General features: G+C 43.0%; 1 protein-coding gene across 1 annotated transcript; it reads right to left on the bottom strand.

Annotated features, from left to right (window-relative positions):
* Positions 1 to 10,526: 10,526 nt before the first annotated feature.
* On the bottom strand, positions 10,527 to 20,515 carry HPX (hemopexin). The gene is made up of 11 exons (XM_006885632.1): positions 20,430 to 20,515; positions 20,048 to 20,112; positions 19,874 to 19,945; positions 19,550 to 19,671; positions 17,358 to 17,508; positions 16,238 to 16,450; positions 15,873 to 15,992; positions 12,240 to 12,370; positions 11,990 to 12,152; positions 11,602 to 11,874; positions 10,527 to 10,567 (listed from the first exon to the last, which is right to left on the bottom strand). The coding sequence occupies exons 1-11, from the start codon at positions 20,513 to 20,515 to the stop codon at positions 10,527 to 10,529; spliced, it is 1,437 nt and encodes a 478-aa protein (XP_006885694.1).
* Between the last annotated feature and the right edge of the window lie 631 nt (positions 20,516 to 21,146).

Genomic DNA, 21,146 nt, shown 5'->3' with positions numbered 1-21,146 from the left:
GGCCTGGGAGTGTTTTCACTAAGAAATAATACTAAAATAGGGGAGGGGAGATGATAGAAGTCCAACAGAAGAGAAGGTGATTCCAAGTGTAGGGAATTGTACTAGAAAGTCAATATGGGTGTGATGGTGAAGAAGATTGACATAAGATGAGCTAGGGGGGTGGAAAGATGCAAACCAAGGAGGGCTTTGTATTTCAACTAAAAGTTTTTCTTTCAAAATAAATTTTAAATGCAATGAAAACCATGGGAGAGTTTTAAGCAAGAGCGGTATGATCACCCTTGCATTTTCACAGGATAGTCTTTGGCTGCTGAGTGGCAAATAGATAGGAAAAAAGTACAATTGGAAGAAAGGATACCAGTTAGTAATTGACTGAGGTAGTTCAGATGGTAGGTATCTATGGCTAGGACTAGAGTGTTGGGATTAGGGATGGAGAAAAGTGCAGAAGATTGCTAAATATTCAGGAGGTGAGAATTTACAAATATTATTGGTCAGTTGAGTGACTCTTACAGTGTAAAGAAAAGGATGACTTACAAGTTTCTGCTTAAGCAAATGAAAAGATATTAAATATACATCACTCATTTACTTTAATATATTACTCACCTAAGCCCAGTTGAAAACTTGTCTTCTCAACTGCATTGAGGAAAAAGCCTACAATTTCAAGTAAAATTTCTTTAGGTAGCTAGTGGAATGAGTTAAAATATAGGGATATAGAAATTTAATTAGCTAGGCTGTAAAAATCTGCCATTCACCTGCAGACCTTTCTCCTGATGTAGCTGCCATACATATAGTCTTCTTAAATTCCTGGTCTTTTCTTGGGTCTGCAAAGTCTCCAGGTCAATGGGAGTTTAATCTGTGTGCCTTTCATCCATCCTTTCTCACTATTATCTCATCCCTTCCACTGATAGTCTCTGTGAATCATTTCAGGTTCCATTTATGGTTCTGACCAATTGTGGGCCCCTCTGAGGGAGCAGTCTTTTAATTTATACTTTAAATACTTATTAGAAAATAACTAAAAGTACATACAGAATTACTGTTACCAAGAGTAATATCTTTTTTAAAAATTTTATTTTGTTCTTTTGTGTGTGTATACCATCCAATTGGATCTGACTGGTACAGGAGGAAATTGCTCCTCCTTCTTCAGCAGAGCATCTGGTGGATTCGAACCACATACCTCTGCAAGAGTAATATCATTATGCTCTTTGGTTGGATAGACTGTCCCGTTAAGAGAGCATTACCTAGCAGTTGGAACTCAATCCACTATACTGAAAGACAGACCTTTCATCTTTATTAACAGCAAAGGTACTTTAAATCAGTCAGCCTTAATAATCACCACACTTAAGTATCGTCTGATACTATAATTTTTCTTATTCTTGCTGTGTACCATTGAGTGGGAACCCACCCAGAGCTGACCCTCCAACGAGTTCTCAGAGGCCCATGGATGGCCAAGAGAACAAACAGATATGTCTTGGAGAGGGTGCAGCCAGAGTGCCCTTTGGAGGCAAGAGTGATGATTTTTTCCCCCCCATGAAGCAGCTTATAGTTGTTCAAACAAATGATTTTTTTTCTGGGCAATGTCTTTATTGGAAAATCCATAAAGAGTAAATTTTATTCACATAGTAGATGAATTGGAATTCCCAAGTCAGATACTAGGCCTAGCAAGGTCTTCAACACCCTCCTTTCAACAACACTATTCTAGCATATATTCAGGATAAGAAGAGACGAGGACTGTGGATTGGACTTTAGAAATGCCAGCATTGTAGGAAGCTCGCAGAGGACGAGAAGGTCAAGAGGAAAGTTGAGAAGGATAAGAGAAGAGTCAAAAGAGAGCAATGTCATGGAAGGGATCCAAGGCAAGAAATACTTTCAAAGAAGAGAAGTGGTCAAAAGCATCCAATACAGTAAAGATTTCCAATAAGGTCAGGACAAAAAAAGGACGTTGAATTTGGCAACATGAATATCATGGGTCCCCTTAACATGATCTGTATCAGCAGAAATAGAAGCAGAAGCCAAACAAAAATTCTCTGAATAAAAGGAAAATGATGAGGTAGAAGAAATAAGTACAGAACCCTCTTTTGAGAAATTTGAAAGAAAGCTTAGGAAGTAGCTAGAGAGTGATGGTCATCTCCCGTGGTGCACATAGTTCATGTGCATGGGTGCTGAGGAAGGGATCTGCTCAGACACATGCTGGAAGAAATGCACAACCATTCACTTTCCCCAAAACCACCAAAACCCGCAGGGAGCAGCAAGCAGAATGACATTAAAGAGAACATTGATACATTTATGGAAGATGTAACAAATGGCACTTAAGAATTTTAGGTGCTGTTGAGTCAAGTACAACTCACAGCGACCCTGTGAACTACAGATCTGAGCCCTCTCCTATTCTGTGCCATCTTCACTCTTCCTGATACACATTGCACAGTCTCTGTATCAATCCACTTAATTGAGGATCTTCTTCTCCGCTGACTTTCCACCTTTTCAAGCATCATGTCCTTTCTAAGGAATAGCTCCTCCTAGCAACATGCCCTAAGTATATGAGGTGAAGCCTTGTCACTCTTGTCTTCAAAGAGCACTCCGGATGCACCATCTTCAGGACTTATGTTTGTTCTCTTGGCCATCATGGGATATTCCGTACTCTTCTCCAGCACCACAACTCAAAGGCATCAATTCTTCTTCTGTCATCCTTATTCATTGTCCAGCTCTCAGATGCATAGCAAGTGATCAGAAAGATCATGAGACCAAGGCCTTAATCAGATGCACCCTAGTCCTCAAACTGACATCATTACTCCTCAATAATTTGAAGATGTCCCTAACTTCAGACTCTCCCAGTGCAATATGTCTCCTGATTTCCTGACTGCTGGTACTAAGGGTGTTAATTGTGGATCCAAGTAAAATGAAGTTGCTGACAGTTTCAATCTTGTCTCCATCCAAAATGATGTTGCCTATTGGTCCAGTGGTAAAAATCTTTGTTTTCTTGATATTGAGATGCAACCATATTAAAGGCTATATTCTTTGATCTTCTGCAACAAGTGCTTCAAGTCCTCTTCACTTCCAGCAAGCAAAGTTGTGTCATTTGCACAACATAGGTTATTGATGAGTCTCCCTCTGATCCTGATGTCACATTCCTCTTCATAGAGTCCAGCTTCTTGAATAATTTGCTCAGCATACAGATTAACTAGGTATGAAGAGAGAATGCAATCCTGATGCACTCCCTTCTTAATTTTAAACTATGCATTGTTTCCCTGCTTGGTTCTCACAGCAGCCTCCTGGTCCAGATATAGGGTTTTGCATGAGCAAAAGTCCTATAAAGAATTTGTGTAGAAATTGTCAAAAAGGAACCTAATTTGCTGTATAAACTTCCACAAAAATTTAATAAACTATTATTAAGAAAGCCATATGAAACAATAAACTGTGTTATGCAGATGACACAACCTCACTTTCTGAAAGTGAGGAGGACCTTGAAGTACTTGTTGCAGAAGATCAAAGAATATAGCCTTCAATATGGATTGCATCTTACTGTCAAGAAAACAAAAATTCTTAACAAAAATTCTCACCTTTGAGATTGCAGCGCAGATTCTTGCCACCAGACCACCAAAGCTCCCTTCAGGCCATGATCTCTCTGATCACTTGCTATGCATCTGAGAGCTGGACAATGAAGGATAACGTAAGAATTGATGCCTTTGAGCACAGGTGTTGGAGAAGAGCACTGAACATCCCGTGGACTGCCAAAAGAACAAACAAATATGTCTCAGAGAGGGTGCAGCCAGAGTGCTCTTCGAAGGCAAGAATGACAAGGCTTCCCCTCATATACTTCAGGCATGTTGCTAGGAGGGGCTATTCCTTGGTGAAGAACATGATGCTTAGGAAGGTAGAGGGTCAGTGAAAGAGAGGAAAACCCTCAGCCGGTGGGTGACTGCGACAATAGGTTCTACTATGTCAGGAAGTGTTAAGACAGCACAGGATAGGACAGGACTCAGATCTGTTGTTCATAAGGTCATGGATCATACTTGACCTGATGGCACCTAACAACAATAGGGAGCATCGTTCTATTCTGACACATGGTGGGTCGCGAGGAATGGAAGCCAACTCAACAGTTCTCGGGTTCTGTTTTTTCTTTTAGTGTATGTTGTTATTGTCATGTGTCGTCGAGTTGCTTGCTACTCATAGCGACCCTATATGTGCAACAGCCCTAAACCCTGCTCTATCCTGTGCCAATCGCACTGCCTCTGACACACCCATCCAGATTACCCCAGTCACTGAATCAATCCACCTCATAGAGGGTCTTCTTCTGCGACGTCCCTCCACCCTCCCAAGCATGATGTCCCTCTCCGAGGACCTCTCCCTCCTTACAACATGTCCAAAGTATGTCAGACGAAGCCTCAGAATCCTTGCCTCCAAGGAGCAGCCTGGTTTAACCCTCTCCAGGATGAATCTGTTTTTTTTCTTGGCAGTCCAGTATAAGCTTAATTATTTTCCTCTCTTTTGATTTTTTGGGGGGTCTGAGACGGGAGATACTTGAATGCAGGTTGTTGTTGTTGTTGTTGTTAGCTGTTGTCAAATACAACTCATAGTGATCCTATGAACAACCTAGTGAACCCTGCCCTATTCTGTGCCTTCTTCATCATCTCTGACACGCTAGAGCCCACTGCTGAGGTCAGTGTCAATATGTCTCATTGAGAGTCTTCTCATTTGCTGACCCTCCATCTTTCCAAGCATGATGGCCCTTTCCAAGGAATAGCCTCACCTAGCTACATTTTCAAAGTATGAAAGATAAAGCTCTGGCATGTTTGCCTCCAAGGAGCACTCTGGCTGCACTTTTTCTAATACATAACTGGTTTGGGGACAGTCCATGGTTATATTCATTACTGTTCTCCAACACCACAACTCAAAGACATCAATTCTTCTTCTGTTATCTTTATTCATTGTCCAGCTCTCTGATGCATAGCAGGTGATTTAGAAGGCCATGGCCCAAGAAAGCTCTGGTGGCCTAGTAGCAAGAAGCTGCACTGCAATACCAGAGGTATGCAGTTTGAATCCACCAGATTCTCTGCTGGAGAAAAGGGGGCAATCTCCTCTTGTCCTAGTCAAATCCGATTTGATGGTACAAACACACAAAATAATAAAATAAAATTTAAAAGAAAAAAAGAAGACCATGGCCCAATCAGGCACACTTTAGTCTTCCAACTGATATCATTGCTCTTCAGCATTTTGGAAAGGTTCCTGACGGCAGACTTGCCCGATGTAATGAATGGGCATATACTGTTAAAAAAGATAACCAGTAGAAAGAGTAAATTAAAAAGAAAGAAAACAGTACTAGAGACAAGGTGAGACCCTAAGTGAAGTGAGAGGATGGGCTCAAGGATTCCTGTAGAGATTTGAACACTTTAACCGTGTATACAGAAGAGAAAGGGTGAGGATGGGGATTTTTGTAGGGGAATTAATAAGATGGGAGCAGGACGTAGAGGCAGCATAACTAATGATAGCAGTTTTTTAAGGTCTTGAGCTGAGGAAGAAAAAAAGGGATGAATAAACCCCACTGCAGTCAGGTCATAGTGACCCTGCAGGACAGAGTAGAACTGCCTCCCAGTGTACGCACGGTTGGAAATCCTCACGGAACAGACTCCCTCATCTGACTCCCACAGAGCAGCTGATGGATTAAAACTGCCAGTTTTCCAGTGAGTAGACAGTTAACCCACTATGCCACTAGGGCTCCTAGGATTGAATTGGGAACAAGAAAACTTTACAAAATATTAGCGTATCATTGATAATCTGGTTTTGTTGCCACTATTGTTACCTGTTCAACAGTCATTCCCCCCTTTTGTCAGTAATCAATTTACTTTAAAGGTACATCCTTTCTCCATTTATAACATGGCTCAGATGGGAATAATTGCAGTCCCATAACCCACTTCAATAATGGGCTCCTAACACAGGAAACTCTGCTGTTAGGGGCCTCTCCAAAGAACTGGTGAGCAATAATGTTAGTTTGAAGACTATGGTGCGCCTTATTGAGGCCATGATCTTTTCAGTCACTTCTATGCATCTGAGAGCTGAATAAAAGAAAAACCAATGCCTCTGCATTGTGATGTTGGAGAAGAGTACTGAATATCCCATGGATTGCCAAAAGAACAAGGACATATGTCTTGGAGAAGTGTAGCCAGAGTGCTCCTTAGAAGCAAGACAAAATCAAAGCTTTGTCTCACTTTGGGTATATTGTTATAAGAAGTTATTCTTTGGAAAGGAACATCCTGCTAGAAAAAGGAAAAAGGTCAGAGAATGAGAAGAAAGACCCTCAACTAGATGGACCGACACAGTAACCACAGCAACGGGCTTGAGTATGTCAGAGATTATGAGGATGGCACAGGATAGGGCAAGGTTCAGACTTGTTGTTCATAGAGCCACTATGAGTCATACTCGACAGCACATAACAACCACCTAGATTTGGCATATCAGAGTCAAAGGTGCCAATTCAGAGATGGACACATGACTTACTTTAAGGAATGACAGTCAGTTCTAGAGATTTTCTTGGAACTATTGGGCAAGAGGTGCTTGTAGATTATGAGAAAATGGACATTTTGTCACAAGCAAGCATAAGCCTGCCCATTGAAAGAAAGCAAAGGGATAGAGAAAGACAGACTTCTGACAGCATCTACTTATCATCTATATTACGTTCTTCCTGACATAAAAATCCATCCTGGAATTACTCAGTTCCACACCAGCAGTCAGGAAACCAAAAGTCGAATCACATTGGGAAATTCTGCTGTCAGGGACTCCTCCAGAGTGCTAAAGAGTAATGATGTCAGTCTAGAGACTAAGCTGCACTTGACCCAGGCCATGGTCTTTGCAATTGCTTGATACATATCAGAAAGCTGGACAATGAATAAAGATGACAGAAGAAAAATGGATGCCTTTGAGCTGTGCTGCTGGAGAAGAGTATTAAATATACCATGCACTGCCAAGAGAACAAACAAGTCTGTCCTAGAGACAGTGAAGCCAAGTTGCTCCTGGGAAGCAAAAATTGTGAAGCTCCATCTGACAAACTTTGGGCATGTTTCCAGGAGCAACCAATCCTTGGAAAAGATCAGCATGCTTGGAAGGGTTGAGGAGCAGCCCAAGAGAGAAAGACCCAGGATGAGATGGATCGACACAGTGACTGGGTTAATGTGGGTAGATGTCTTGGAGACAGTGAAACGGATTCAGGATAGGCCAGGTATGGTGCATAGAGTCATTATGAGTCACAGGCAACTTGACGGCACATAACAGCAACAAATCACTACATTCCCATTTTGCTTATGCCAGTTAAGTTTTATCACAGGCAACCAAGAGTCAGGATGAACATGTGGCAAGTATTGTGTGCTGGTACTCATCCCCACATCCATTTCTTTATAAAACTTCTGCATAATCAAGGCTGGAAACTTGAAAGCCACATTTCTAGGACTCCCTTGTCAGCTTGGTTCCCATCAAGAGTTGCTAGTGGGAAATCTCACATGAAGTCTGAAGGTGGGCGGAAAGGGATAACTCCTCTACTTCTGAGATGCCTCTAATACTGTCCATGGCAGTGGTGCGTGCCCAGTGAGGGTGAGGAGAGTTCCAGCAGTGTCAGCAGGGAGTGCAAATTTAAGTGCTTCAACTTCTTGACCCTTGGTTAGCACCTTTTTCCTTTCTTAAACCAACATTGCTGGTAGCTTGTAGATCAGATTGCTACACACTTCCTCCTACTTCTCTAGATCTCCCCACAACTTTGTAACAAATCCATGGAATATATAGTTGCTGTTGTTAAGTGCCCTCCTCGAGTCTTAGATGACTCATAGTGGCCCTATGAATCAATGACCAGAACACTTGTATAACTTTTCATCGTTTCTGTAAGTTCAGAGTTTCTAGAGGCAAGCTATTTCAGAAGTGGATGCCACTCCTGCTTCCACGCCTGTTTTAATTAAGCTTCACCAAACACTGTCCACCATGAGCAACTATTATTGCATTTGACACATCAGTGTCACCGTGGAATATGTAGAGTGATTTCTGTTTTTTATTGAACACTGCTTAATAAAATATACAGCCAATTTTTGCATCCATGTACACCAAGGTGCTCCCTTTGAGACAAAGATGGTGAAGCTTTGTTTCCTATACTTTGGATATGTTGTCAGAAGGGGCTAGACCTTGGAAAACACATCATGCTGTAAAAAAAATGTAGGGTCAGAAGAAGAGAGGAAGACCCTCAAAAAGACTGACATTGTGACTATAACAATCGGCTAGAGCTAGCGTGTCAGAGATCCTGGAAATGCCACAAATAGGGCAAGATTTTCATAATTTCTAGTAAGACTATTAGTCTTAATATTGTTGATGGTGCATAACAACAACTTTCCCCTCCTACCATCTCACACACACACACACACACACACACACTGAAGTTCCATACAGAGAAGTTTAGTGAGTTTTATAAAGGACCATTACTAAGTGGCCTAACTGAGATTGGAATTTAAACATGTTTGACCTTAACTTCTGTTCTTTCCCTGATCCACAGATGGTTTTTATTGTTAGTGGTTTGTTTTATTCTGTTTTCTTATGGCTAAATGAACTATGAGGGTTCAGATGGTTAACCTTGATGTTCTATTTGGATGCGAGGTGGGGGAGGATTGATCATTATGGAGAAGACTGAGACAGTAATGAAGAAACTAAATATCTTCATAAAGTCAGTGAAGCAAAAGGCTATGGAAAAGAGGTGGTGATCCCAGAATATAATGTTGGGACTTAGGGCCATTTTTCATAGGCGAGACAGTCCTGAGTGCTGACTGGGTTCAGAGTTCAGCCATCAGAATTTAGTGATTGAATGACTCAAGTGAGAGTTTAAACTGCAATGTCTTCGGTGATGATAAGGGCATATTCAGGAAGTTTGGTAGGTTGATGGCAATCAGAATGGTAGAGAGAATGCTATGCCAGATTGGCATGATACCAAAGGAGGCAGAATTTAACCTACTTAGAAAGAGCTATTTGTGGGAGTCATGCCAATGCTGGTCTTGCTTCCCTTCCAATAGGACAGCTACAGGACAGGGAAGAGGACTGTGGGGCAGAGCCTCCTCTCAATTAAAGCTGGAGATGACAGGATGTTGAGGAAGTAGAGAAACTTATTAACCATTGCATGTGATTTCAAGAGGGCACCAAAGAAAATTATAGAAGGAAAAGTGCAATGAGGGACATTAGAGCAGTTTGGACATGCTAGACTTCCCTCTTTCACCTCACCTCCACCCTTTCCAGCAAGACCTATAGATTATACCTTCTAAATATCTTCATCTTTCCACATCCTCCATTCAGCCCAAGTCTCCAGGACCAGAGCAAGAACCTTCTCAATGGTCTCCCTGCCTTCACTTGCTCTCCTTTTATTCAACATTCACTCCAAAATAGTCTTTCTCAACTGCAATTCTAATGCTCGCTTTGGCAGGACATATACTAAAATTGGAATGACACAGAGATTAGCATGGCCCCTGTGCAAGGATGACACACAAATTCGTGAAGAGTTCCATGTTTTTGAAACTGTTTCAATTATAAAACAAAAAAGCCATTTAAAAAAATGCAATTGCAATCATAACACTCCCTTGCCTAAAATCCTTCACCAGGGCCCTGTTGCCTTAACAAAACCCTTGCTTTCTACTCTGACATGGCTGTGCCGCCTCCCACAAACTTAATGTCTCTGCCTTCTCCAGCTCTCTCTCACTCCTCTTATCCTTGTACTCAGCCTTCCTTATCTAGTGGCGATTCCCACTCCTGACTATCTCTTTGCCACTTGCTTTTCCTTTCTCACATCACGTTCTCTGCCTGTAATCCTCCATGACATTGAGTACACTCAGCCCAACTCAACCCAACCCAACTCATTGCTGTCAAGTCATTTCTGACATGTAGTGATCCGATAGCACAAAGTGGAACCATTCCATACGGTTTTCAAGGCTGCAATCCACATAGACACAGACTGCTTCTTCCTTCTCCTGTAGGATGGCTGGTGGGTTCAAAGAGCTGACCTTTAGGTTAACAGCCAAGTGATTAGCCACTGTTCCATCAGGACTCCTTATGGTAGTCCAAAGTAGACAGATAATCTATGTTTGTTAAAGGAGTTGAGTAAGTTCTACACATCTGGAGAAATCCACTCAAGTACCATATTACACATGACGCTTTTCCTGATTACTCCGCCCTAGGTATTGCAGACCCCACCTTCTTTGGTGCAGATGGTTTTGATTTTTATGCTATCTAACTTTATTGTACTTATTTGATGTCTTGTCTGTGTTCTGCCCTTGATTGTGTCTGATTTATCACCCCATTGTCTGACACAATGGATAAAAGAAGCAGGTATTGTTCTTTTACTGGAAATTGCTTGGAGACAAGTTAGAGGCTTCCCTATGTTAGGTAAGGAGAAATAGGAGGCCACTACAGTAGAGAGGAAGACACGAGATTTAACTACTAAAGTTTACTGGGTAACTGTTTACACACTTCTACACTCCTTAGTAGGATGCAGTAGTGGCCTCAGATATGTGCAGTATATTGACCTAATCAGGTCCTGACCTGATACCCAGGCCTTGCTTCCACTCTTCAGGCCAAAAGAGAGACAGTCAATCAGATGGAGAAAAAACTGACATTCTCAATTACTTCCTTTTACTTAGGATCCGCAATCAGTACCAGTGGTAAGAGTAGTCAAAATATCAAAAGATGTGTTGCCTTGGGGAAACCTGCTGTCAAGGACCTCTCCAAAGTGCTAAAGTGCAAGGATATCAGTTTAAAGGCTAAGGTGCACCTGGCCCAAACCATGGTTTTTTAAATGACTTCCTATGCAGCTAAAAATTGAACCATGTACAGGAATGATAGAAGAACTGATGCCTTTTAATTGTGGTGCTGGCAAAAAAGTATGAATATACCATAAACTACCAAAAGAACAAGCAAATCTGTCTTGAAGACAGTGGAACTAGAGTGTTCTTTAGAAGCAAAGATGGTGACACTTTGTCTTGTTGACTGTGGGCATGCTGTCAGAAAAGGCCAGTCCATGTAGAGAAACATCATGGTGGGAAAAATCGAAAGTCAGGAAAGAGAGGAAGGCCTTCAACAAGAAGGACTAACACAATGACTACTACAATGGATGTGAGCGTAGCAGAGACCGTGAAGACGGTACGGGACAGGGCCAGGTCAGATCTGTTGTTCATCAGAGTCACGGTGAGTCATAGTTGACTTGATGGCACCAACAGACAACAACAAACATACCTGGAGCCCTAATTTGAGGACTTTCAATATAGGCTTCGATGACAGTGGCTGGCCCGACTGTTCCTCATACCCTGAGGAAGGGCCAAGTTGTGCTCAGTTATTGTCAAAGTTCTAACTCTGCCTCTCACTCACTTTGTAAACTCAGTATTCCTCTTCCTAAACTGGAAGAATCCAGTTCATGATTTGGGCTTAAGAATCATGCAGAAATGAGGTTTGTCCTCAGCTTTCCCTTTCCTTGCTTCCCACAGTATCATATGAGTGTTAGCACCTCAAAAGAGAAATTGCTGATGTCTCCATTCAAAGATGCCATTGAAGAAGCACTCTGACTTTATTGTAAAGAAACTTGAGTATAAGTTGGAGCTGACTCACTTCCAGAGGCCTGTGTATGATTGCAGCCAAGGAAGGCAGCCACTTTCTGGGGCTGGGGCAAGACCTTGGCAGCATTTAGTTTGTCCACATCACCATAGCAATAAAAATTGGGACCACTGAAGAGGTACAAGCTGGGGCCACTGGAGGAACATGAGTAGGGCCCAAGGGACTTTCCCACACAGAGGGCGGCATCAACATTCTCATGGGGCCAGTGAAGCTCTGTCCATGTGGCCTGAGCTCCTAACTTCATGTCCAACCACCACAGCCGCCGTCCTGTGGAAAAAAGCAACAAACATTAGACAGTGTGTATGCTGAGGCCTTTGGATGCCCTACTGGGGATCTGTACCATGTTAGCAGAGTGTGGTACCTTTGCCCAGCAGCCCCGTACCTGCCATGATGTGTAACCGAGAAGACCCGGGACAGGAAAAGGCTGCATCCACAGAATCAAGGTGCATACCATGAGGGCTCCCAAGTTCCTTCTCCAGTCGCTTTGGATAACCACTTACCAGGGTGTAGCCTCCCTTTGTCAAGAAGACATACACCTGTGTGCCCTGCAGGACAAACGACATTAACTGACTTAGAGCTGCATCTTCTTGCCTTAGTCTCCACCTCAGGCATCTCCCAGAACCAGCACATACCTGGATCAGATAGAGTTTGTCATCCCATGAAAAGGCAGCATCCACTGTAGAAGGTCCTTGTGGCCACTGATGAGAAATGGGCCAGCTATGCCACCCATCCCGGCTTGTATCCAGACGCCAATAGTGGGACCCTATGAGACAACACAGATCCCTCTATAACCTGAGATAAACAGCCAAGAAGGAAGAGAACTGCCTAACAGGGAAGAGTAGAGAAGGCTGTGGGAGCAGTTGGGTTGGACATTGTTATTCAGTTGGAACTGGAGTCATAAGGGCTAACAGAGGAATGTAAACAAGTTGCAGACAACCAATATCACTACATTTGGTGGGAGGCTCCTTCAGGTGTCTGTGTGCAGTGGTGTGATCATAGACAATGACATATTGTAGCCAGAAGTTAAAGCTTCCACTGATCTGGGAGAAAAGACAGGGTAATGATGGGCAAGGTCCAATGGTGATTAATTTTATAAAACATAATATATGCAAATGATTGTCTGAAACACAATGTGGATGAAGAATGGTGTAAAACACGACATATTCAAACTCTGTAAGCAAACCAATTGAAAAAACAATATATCAGAACATGTCTCTGCCCAAGACACTCTCATGGCTTTCGGTCACAGTTTAAAATCTTTAGTAAGTCTGTGTAATCCAGACTATGCCTCCTTCCCTGACTTCTTCCAAGCAGCTGTCCTTCCTCCTTCTTCACTCTGTTCCCATCACCCTGGATTTTTCTAATGACTCCTCCAAGTATTTGCTGTCATTTCTACCTAACGTGCAATTTTACCTCTGCTTTGTTTATTGAATTGTTCTTGTCGTCAATTGCCATCAAGTCAATTCTGACTCCTGGTGACCGATGTACAGAGCAGAAGTGAGCTGCACAGGGTCTTCTTGATTTTAATCATAATGGAAGCAGAGCAACAATAGACTTTTTCTTCCACAGAACCTTTCTTCCCACCTCAGACCTTTAGTTAGCAGTCCAGTGCAAACCATTTTCACCCACCTAGGGGCGTGTCTTCGATGTTTTGCATAGTTAATTCATTTTCATCACTGAAATCTCAGTTCAAATATCACTTCAGAGAAGGAAGACCCTTGTTCTGCTCACTTCTATCCCATTTCCTGTCTTACTGCCATCATAGATCCTAATAGTCTCTCTAAGTATTTTCTGTACTTGTGTACCCTCACTAGTGACCTCTCCCCGTCTGGCAGGCTCTATGAAGACAAGGGTCTTATTTGTTATATTGACTACCATAGCTGAGTACTTGGAACAAGGTCGATGCTAATCAGGCGCTCCATGTATTTGTATTTAATTGCAGGTGTAGTGTTCTCGCTGCCAGAAACTCTGTGGCATAGTGCCTTACGTGTTGGGCTGCTAACCAAAAGGACTCCAGTTTGAATCCACCAGCCACTCTACAGAAGAAAGATAAGGCAGTCTTCTTCCATAAAGATATTTACAGCCTTATGGAGAAACCCCATGGAGGGTCACCATGAATCGAAATCAACTCAACGTAGGGGGGTTGGTTTTTTGTTTAGTTCTCACTGTAACCACGAATCTTCTCCACAGGTGTGAACGGCACTTGCTGTGCTGACATACTCAAACTATACTGCTCGCTGAAAACCCCCTAGTCTGAGAACCACAGCTATCCTGCTCTTCATATAGAGGGGATTACCTGATGCGCTCCTAACATCTCGGTAGTTAAGGCACAGGCTGGCCAGCAACTATTTTAACATATGATATGAAAATATTACCTGAGATGATTAGATTCCCTCTCTCAAATTCTAATTCGTAAAAGAAAATAAGAGAAAAAGCAGAGCCACTGTGTCAGTAGTCAATTGATGCTGAAGCAAATCATGAAGTAAAGATAAGGTAGAGAAGACAGAATGTTCCATGTGCTGGTTGGAGCTGTGAAGGAGCAGACAGAATAAATAAGAATCTATGAAACAAAGAGAAAGATTAGAGACAGAAGAGGATTGGTCTCGTGCTGAGTAGCTGGGTCACATTTGTGATTTCTCCAAGATAGTATGTGCTCTCCTCACATACATCATAGCTATGTGCTCTTACAAGAGATATGGAACATAGCTCATACTTTTAATTTTGAAAAACAGAGTAATCATTAGTATTAGAAACATTCTCATCATGGCCTCATAGTCTTTTCCACATTACACACACACACACACACACACACACACAGAGAGAAAGAGAGAAAAAGATAGTTCTGCAGACTTCCCATGGCTGGGTATTCTCACTATATCTGAGAGGTCACTGGGCCTTGCTTTCTCAATCTCTCACTCAGTCTTACTTAGTCTATGTGTTCCCGTAGCTGCATGTTCTGATACTCTGTCTTTATTACGACATGTGTTCTCAGCATAGTTCTGCATTTTTACCACGGGTAAAATATTTTCATTGGCATTTTATGTTATCATTATGGTATGCATCTCTGATGTGGGAATATGATCTTCTGTGACTCTAGTTTTCATTGTAACTGGCAGTCACAGCTGACTAGATTTGTCTAGGGGGAATGAGTAAAGCATTTTCACTCTTCTATGTTCTTACCACTATCCTCTATTTAGGGATCTCTGGTTTGCCTAGTGGGTAAAGAGTTTACTGCCAGCCCAAAGGCAGGCATTACAAATCCATCAGCTGATCTGTAGGAGAAAGATTGATAATCTCCTCCTGTACAATTTACAACCTCTGAAAACCCACTGGAGGGTCAGTTAGGAGTCAATTTCAACTTGATGGCAACGAATGGAGTTGAGTTGATCCTTTATTTGTATCTGATGTATACAGACATCATACTAAAGTTCCAAATCCAAGCCCATTGTTCTTGGATTGAATGTAATTTATGGTAACCTTCCATTGAATTTTGAAGACTGTCAATCTTTACAGGAAAATTCTGCCTAACTTTCTCTTTCACAGTGACTGGTAGAATCAAATACCAACCTTTGGTGGCTGTCCAACATGTAACACACTCACCATCAGAGCTCCTCTCATACACATCATCAACTCAACTCAACTCAACTCAACTCACTGCCATCAAGTCCGAACTGGCTCATATGCTTCATGAGGTTTCTGAGGCTGTAAATCACATGGGAAGAGATAGTTCTTCTTTCCAAGGTGTGCCTGGTGGATTTGAACCACCAGAGGCACAGTCTTTGGGTTAGCAGCACAACTCCCATGGACTACACCACCAGAGCTCCCTCATAATGCATCACAGGCTGGTTATAACACGTTGGTTCATTCTCCCTCTTGGAGCCATTCTTTAATGAAGAGGAAGAATTCTCTCTACCTGGTTAATCCCAGAATATCTCTAGATAATATTAGATGACATTTACCAGCTGCTATCACAGATCAGGAGGCATGCCTCCATTGACCATTCGGAATCAGAGGGGAATGTAAGGCTGGAAAACCACCTCCCAAAGGGCCCAGAGTTATCTAACACTTTTTGGTAGGTTCTCAGTGATGAGAGTAACTCATCTTCAAGGAATGCTGTGAAATATGCAGCAGAAGGGATGAGGGGAATGAAAGAGCATTTTAGGGATGGATGACAGATAGGGAAATAGATAAAGGATGTAAGATCCAAGTGGCAGAAATGGGAAATAAAGAGAGTGGGTCAGGGGAAATGGGGACACATTTCTTACCACTGAAGGCATAGGTGGCCCCATGGATGTCAGACATGAGTGCAGACAAGACAAGATCTGAGCTACAGCGCTCAGGTCTGTTCCCATGACCAGTCCCATTCCTGTGTCCAGCGCCATGGCCTGTGGGGCAAGGAGTCAAAAAATAGGTGAGGTGGGAACAGAGGGAGGTGAAGGTAGAAGAGAGGGCTGGGATTAGAGGGAAATGTGCTATAAAGGAAGATGGAAGGGAAGAGCCAAGATGGAAACAGGGATGGGGTCAAGATGTTGTAACAGTTAAAACAGGAACTGGGGGCACATGAATTTACAAAATTAGGTAGGGGAGATGGCCTAATTTCAGTGATCTCCCAGGGCCAGGACTTTCTTACCTCTGCCAGGGCAGGACATGAAGTAGTCTCGGGCATCCAGAGGGTACCTGGGAGGCACCTCTCCCGTAACAGGGTTGAAACGCAGGAATTGGTTACCCTGGAAGCAGTAGTAGCGGCCGACCCACCGCAGGGCAGAGGTGCAGTTCCCCACTGCTGGCCAAGAACGCTCCTTTTTGGTTCCCGTGGTGAAGTCCCAAAACCACTTGCGGTTACCTTTATCCAGTGAATTAACAGGCATTCAGTGAGGTTAGGTTATGCTTATCCTGTACTTACATTAGGTCTGAAGACACATAAAATACAGCCCTGACTATGTGAAGCTCACCAACCAGCACGGAGACATTTGAAGAGGGTGAAAACACAAAACAATGCAGCACCAAAGCATGTATAGTCAAGTCAATGGGGGCACTTTCCAGAGAAAGTGAAACAAACTGAAATACAAAGAAGATAAAATAGAACTCCTGAGAGAAGAGCAAGCCTAAAGCATGAAGCAAATTGTGAATGCAGAGAACAGTGTAGTTTCTACAGCTTAGCATTTAAGGTACGGATGTAATGAGAGACAAGGCTGGAGGCTGGATGGTCGCAAGGCACTGGTCATAGAGAGGTTTGTATCCCAGGCTGAAGAGCATAGAAGTGTCATGAGGGTCATAGAGAACAGTAAATGGATTTTTAACAAAATTATATCCATTGTTTTGTTGGAGCAGGTTTTTTGGCAGTGGCGGGGTGGGGGGGTTAAGAAAAAAGTTACTGTGAAGTTAATTCCAATTCATGGTGACACATGGGTCAGAAAAGAACTTCATAAGATTTTCAAGGTTGGGATATTTCAGAAACAGATTGATTACCAGGCCTGTCTTCAAAGGCACCTCTAGTTGGATTCAAACTGCCAGTCCTTCAAATTTATAATCGCACACTTAAGCACAGTACTTTTATTCAGGGACTCCCTAAATCCAATTACCTTCCCAACATAACTTTCAGTCACTCACTCCTTGACCTCAGGACCATACTGGCTTCTCTCTTTTATTCCTTAGGAAATCATATTGAGGTTTTACTCATAACCCCTCACGACCACTACCAGCCTCATTACCGACACCAGCCCAAGTCTCAGATTCCTGTCTGTGCTGACCTTGGAAGAAGAGGACACCCTCCTCTTGGCATTCTCCACGGTGACATTCCACAGCTGCGTCCAGTGGGTACGGGATTCCAGGGAATTCATCTTGAAGCAACTTCGGATATACTGTCTCCTTGTCAGGAGAGTATATCCAGATTTTGTCTCCCTGCACATAAAAGCCCTCTCTTATAAATTCTGCATTCCTAGAATTGCCATTCTGCATTTACACCCAACATTTACCAAGTATCCTCCTGCAGCCCCACACACTCTCAATCCATCTATAGGCAATATCCACTAACACAAAAACATGCCCTCAAATTGTGATGACTCGGCACTGCTACCAATACATGCACTCATGTAACTATGCACGATCAGATATTGCAGTGCCACATATACATCAATCTTGGCAAGCACATCCCTAAATACTCAATGCCACTGAATCAGAGCCAACTCATAGCTGACCCTCCAGTGGATTTTCAGAGGTTGTAAATTGTACAGGAAGAAACTGTCCATCTTTCTCCCTTGGAGCAACTGGTAGATTTAAACCCCCTGCATTTGGGTTGACAGTGCAACTCCTAACCCATTAGGCCATCAGAGCTCCCAGATCTATTCACACACTCATTTATTTAGGTACTCATTCAAGAAACAGTTGCTGAATGAATGCTATATGCTGCTATATGCCAGGTGCTATGCTAGGCACAGGATAAAGATAACCTTGCCTCTGCTTTGAAGGAGCTCATTATACAAAAGCAAGAAGAAATTATATAATTCTAGGCATGGAAACACTAAGGTAGGAAGCATGCAAAGTGAATCAGGAATATAGGGGAAGTGACAATGTTTGCCTAGATAAGTCCCAGGGAGCTTCACAGAAGAGGAAGCATTTTGGCCAAGAATTAGAAAATGAACAGCAATTTTCCAGGAAGGTAAGTGAGGAAAGGGTTCTACCAGCAGAGGGAGCAGCATAAGAGATACAGAGAACAGTGTGCTCACAAAGCTTGTATAGTCTCATGTAGCTGGCACATCATGAATCAGTCAGGGGAGAAGATAAACCTGGAAAGATGATTAAAGGCCAGATCAGGAGACTTAGTGTGTGCCTGGCTTGGAGTGACTGGGTTCATGGTGGTGCCATTTACAGAAACATGAAAAAGAGGAGCGTTGATGTGTGATGAAGATACTGAACTTGGTTTCGGGGATTCTGAATTTGAGATCCTGTGGAATATCTTGAAGGCTGCTTCCTGAGAGGTGAAAACAATTGTACTCAATTACTTAACCTACAGGTTAATGTTCTGAGCCCACCCAGTTGGTATGTGGAAGAAAAGCTTCCGTAAAATTAGTTGTATGTGGAAGAAAAGTTTCCATAAAATTACAGTCAAGGCAACAGCCCTCCAGAGCATTTCTACTTTGTACACACGGGGCTGCTGTGAGTCAGAACCTGGCAACGTGTTTGGTTTGTCTGTGGGGCTTTTTTGTTGTTTTGCATTTGGCGGGGGGGGGGCAGGGGTTTAACAATTTAATAGCTAAGTTAAAAACAGCTGCTAGGAAAACAGCTCAGGAAAAAGATCAAGATCTAGTGTTAACAGCATAGAGTCCTCAGAATCACGACAATGATTGAATTGGAATGACATTCCAATAGGAATATCAATGGGCTGGGACAGAAAGATTCAGGAAATGGCAGAGGATGAGAAGCCTGAGAATAGCAGGAAGGAGGCAGGTGGGAAAACAGTTAGTAGGCAGGCCTGCCCCACCCACACAGCACCCTGTAAGTAAGTAGTGTAAGCGAGAAAAAGTAGCCCTTCCTCCGAGCCCTGGGCCAGTGCTCAAAGCTTGGTGAGCAGAGTGAGCTGGATTTTATTCTCCACTTGTCTCTCAGGCAGGTGCCATTGTTCTGTGAACAAGCTGGCCATGCATATGAGCAAGTCATAAGTGCATGAAATCAAAGAAACTGCCAAGAAGCAAAGAATGGCCAACAGTGTAAGGGTCCACAGTGAACTAAGATTAGGAATGCAGGCAAGCCACTAGTTGTGTGGTATTTGCCCTTTCCACATGCACACAAACTCCCCTGGCCTGATCATCTGCAGGAAAAGAAAGCACAAATGGAGGAAACCTAGTAACCATCAGTATGGGCTCCACGCCAAGGCCATTTAGGGGAGGGCCTCTAATGTATTCTAGCCCTTCCCAGCTCGACCCTGACCTTGACTCAGCAGTACCTTGATCAGGAAGATGTTGTCATGGCCACGCCGGAATGCAGCATCCACAGGGCCTATGAAATTCTTCCATTGCTCTGCGATTGACTCTCGGGCCCATTTAGGACTCTTCCACATAGACTCCCCTGAAAAATCCACTTTCACTCAGAGGCCCAGATTAAAACAAACAAACAAACAAAAAAATACCTCTGGCCTACAGAGGTAATTATATAGAAGTTATGGGAGATAATCCCAGCTAATTCCTGAAACCACACACAGAGGGGAAACCCCCCACTTAAAGAGGACTCAGTCTGAGACCTCTAAATGCTCCAGCCCAGACCTTCCTACCTTTAAAATACAGCATGGCCCCGCTATCATCCAGAGTGGCAGCATCAAAGCCCCAGTCATCTGAACATCGTTCTGGTGGTGGAAGCAGGGGTATGTCAAAGTAAAAGACCAGCCAGATGGTAAAAGGTAGAGATCTAGCCAGAGAGATAGAGACTCAGGGAATGAGGGCCTCACCAAGCACGTCTGGGTCTGGTTTGGTCCCATTTACTCCCTCAGCTCCATTCGCAGGGTCACTGGTCCTACTGGGAAAGGGGAAAGATATTGAGCTCTTCATCCTTTGTCTAAAGATTAAATTCCAATTTCCAGCAACCCCGCGTGCATCAGAACAGAACTATGCTTCGTAGGATGATTTCAGCAGCTGATTTTTCAGAAGTAGATTGTCAGGCCTCTCTTCCAAAGGTACCTCAAGGTGTACTTGAACCTCCATTTCAGTTTCTAGCCAAGCACAGTAACTATCTGTATCACACAGGGAATCCGTCCCCAAATTGCTCCAGGCATAACCTATTCCACCTTAGCCAGCTCCCAGTCCTCTTGCCCTAATCCCAGTTTAACTTACAGGGCGGCAAGAGGGTGGGCAATGACTAGAGACCAGCATAGGGCCAACAATCCCAGTACAACTGGTACTCCTAGTGCCCGAGCCATGCTGAGCTAGAGAGGCCACAAGACAGCTCTAGGTTTCTGGATGAACTCCCTATATAATGATGACAGCAGTGGCACCACCCCCACCTCCAACCTAGTGGGAATGAACTGCTTACCAGGACTATGACAATATTGGCTGATTACATCACTGCAAATAAGGTCAGAGTCTGGACAGAAGTCTATGTCCAGGACTCTCTCTTCCCGGCATTGGATCCAATCCCCTTATTTGACTTTCACACAAGAAATGGCCCATAACATTGATGCTCAGCTATGATTTCTATTACCTTGGCAATAGGTCAAGGGTGCCCAGAAAGACAGGGAAGAGGTGGGCGGATTGAAGAACATCTATCTGTAGTTTGAGCTACCTCTACAACAAAAGGAAAAAAGAAGGAAACTAGCTTTAAATAACTCTCCCTCTTGGTATTCTATTCACACCATGGGTAACCACTAACTGGTTAAACCACATAAACTGAAATCTCGATACACTAGGTATTTTATATAAGTGAGATCATATCTTTGTTTTTTGAGTCTGATTTCTTTTAGTCAGCAATTTTTCAAGGTTCATCTATGCTGTGAGCATGTATCAGAAATCTATCTATTATCTATCTATCTAGTGGTCTAATGTAAGGATATA

The sequence above is a fragment of the Elephantulus edwardii genome, unplaced genomic scaffold (assembly GCF_000299155.1).
Source record: "Elephantulus edwardii isolate Elephantulus edwardi_28Jun2011 unplaced genomic scaffold, EleEdw1.0 scaffold00044, whole genome shotgun sequence".
Taxonomy (NCBI): Eukaryota; Metazoa; Chordata; class Mammalia; order Macroscelidea; family Macroscelididae; genus Elephantulus; species Elephantulus edwardii.
The sequence above is the reverse complement of the archived record's forward strand: the minus strand, read 5'-3'. Positions and strand labels throughout refer to the sequence as shown.

Coding starts and splice junctions, on each gene's coding strand:
- HPX (XM_006885632.1), bottom strand. CDS start 20,515: ATGGCTCGGGCACTAGGAGTACCAGTTGTACTGGGATTGTTGGCCCTA. Junction 16,451..17,357: donor GGGTGTCCTCTTCTTCCAAG/GTCAGCACAGAC, acceptor CACTGGATAAAG/GTAACCGCAAGTGGTTTTGG. Junction 11,875..11,989: donor TCGGTTACACATCATGGCAG/GTACGGGGCTGC, acceptor TTTTTTCCACAG/GACGGCGGCTGTGGTGGTTG.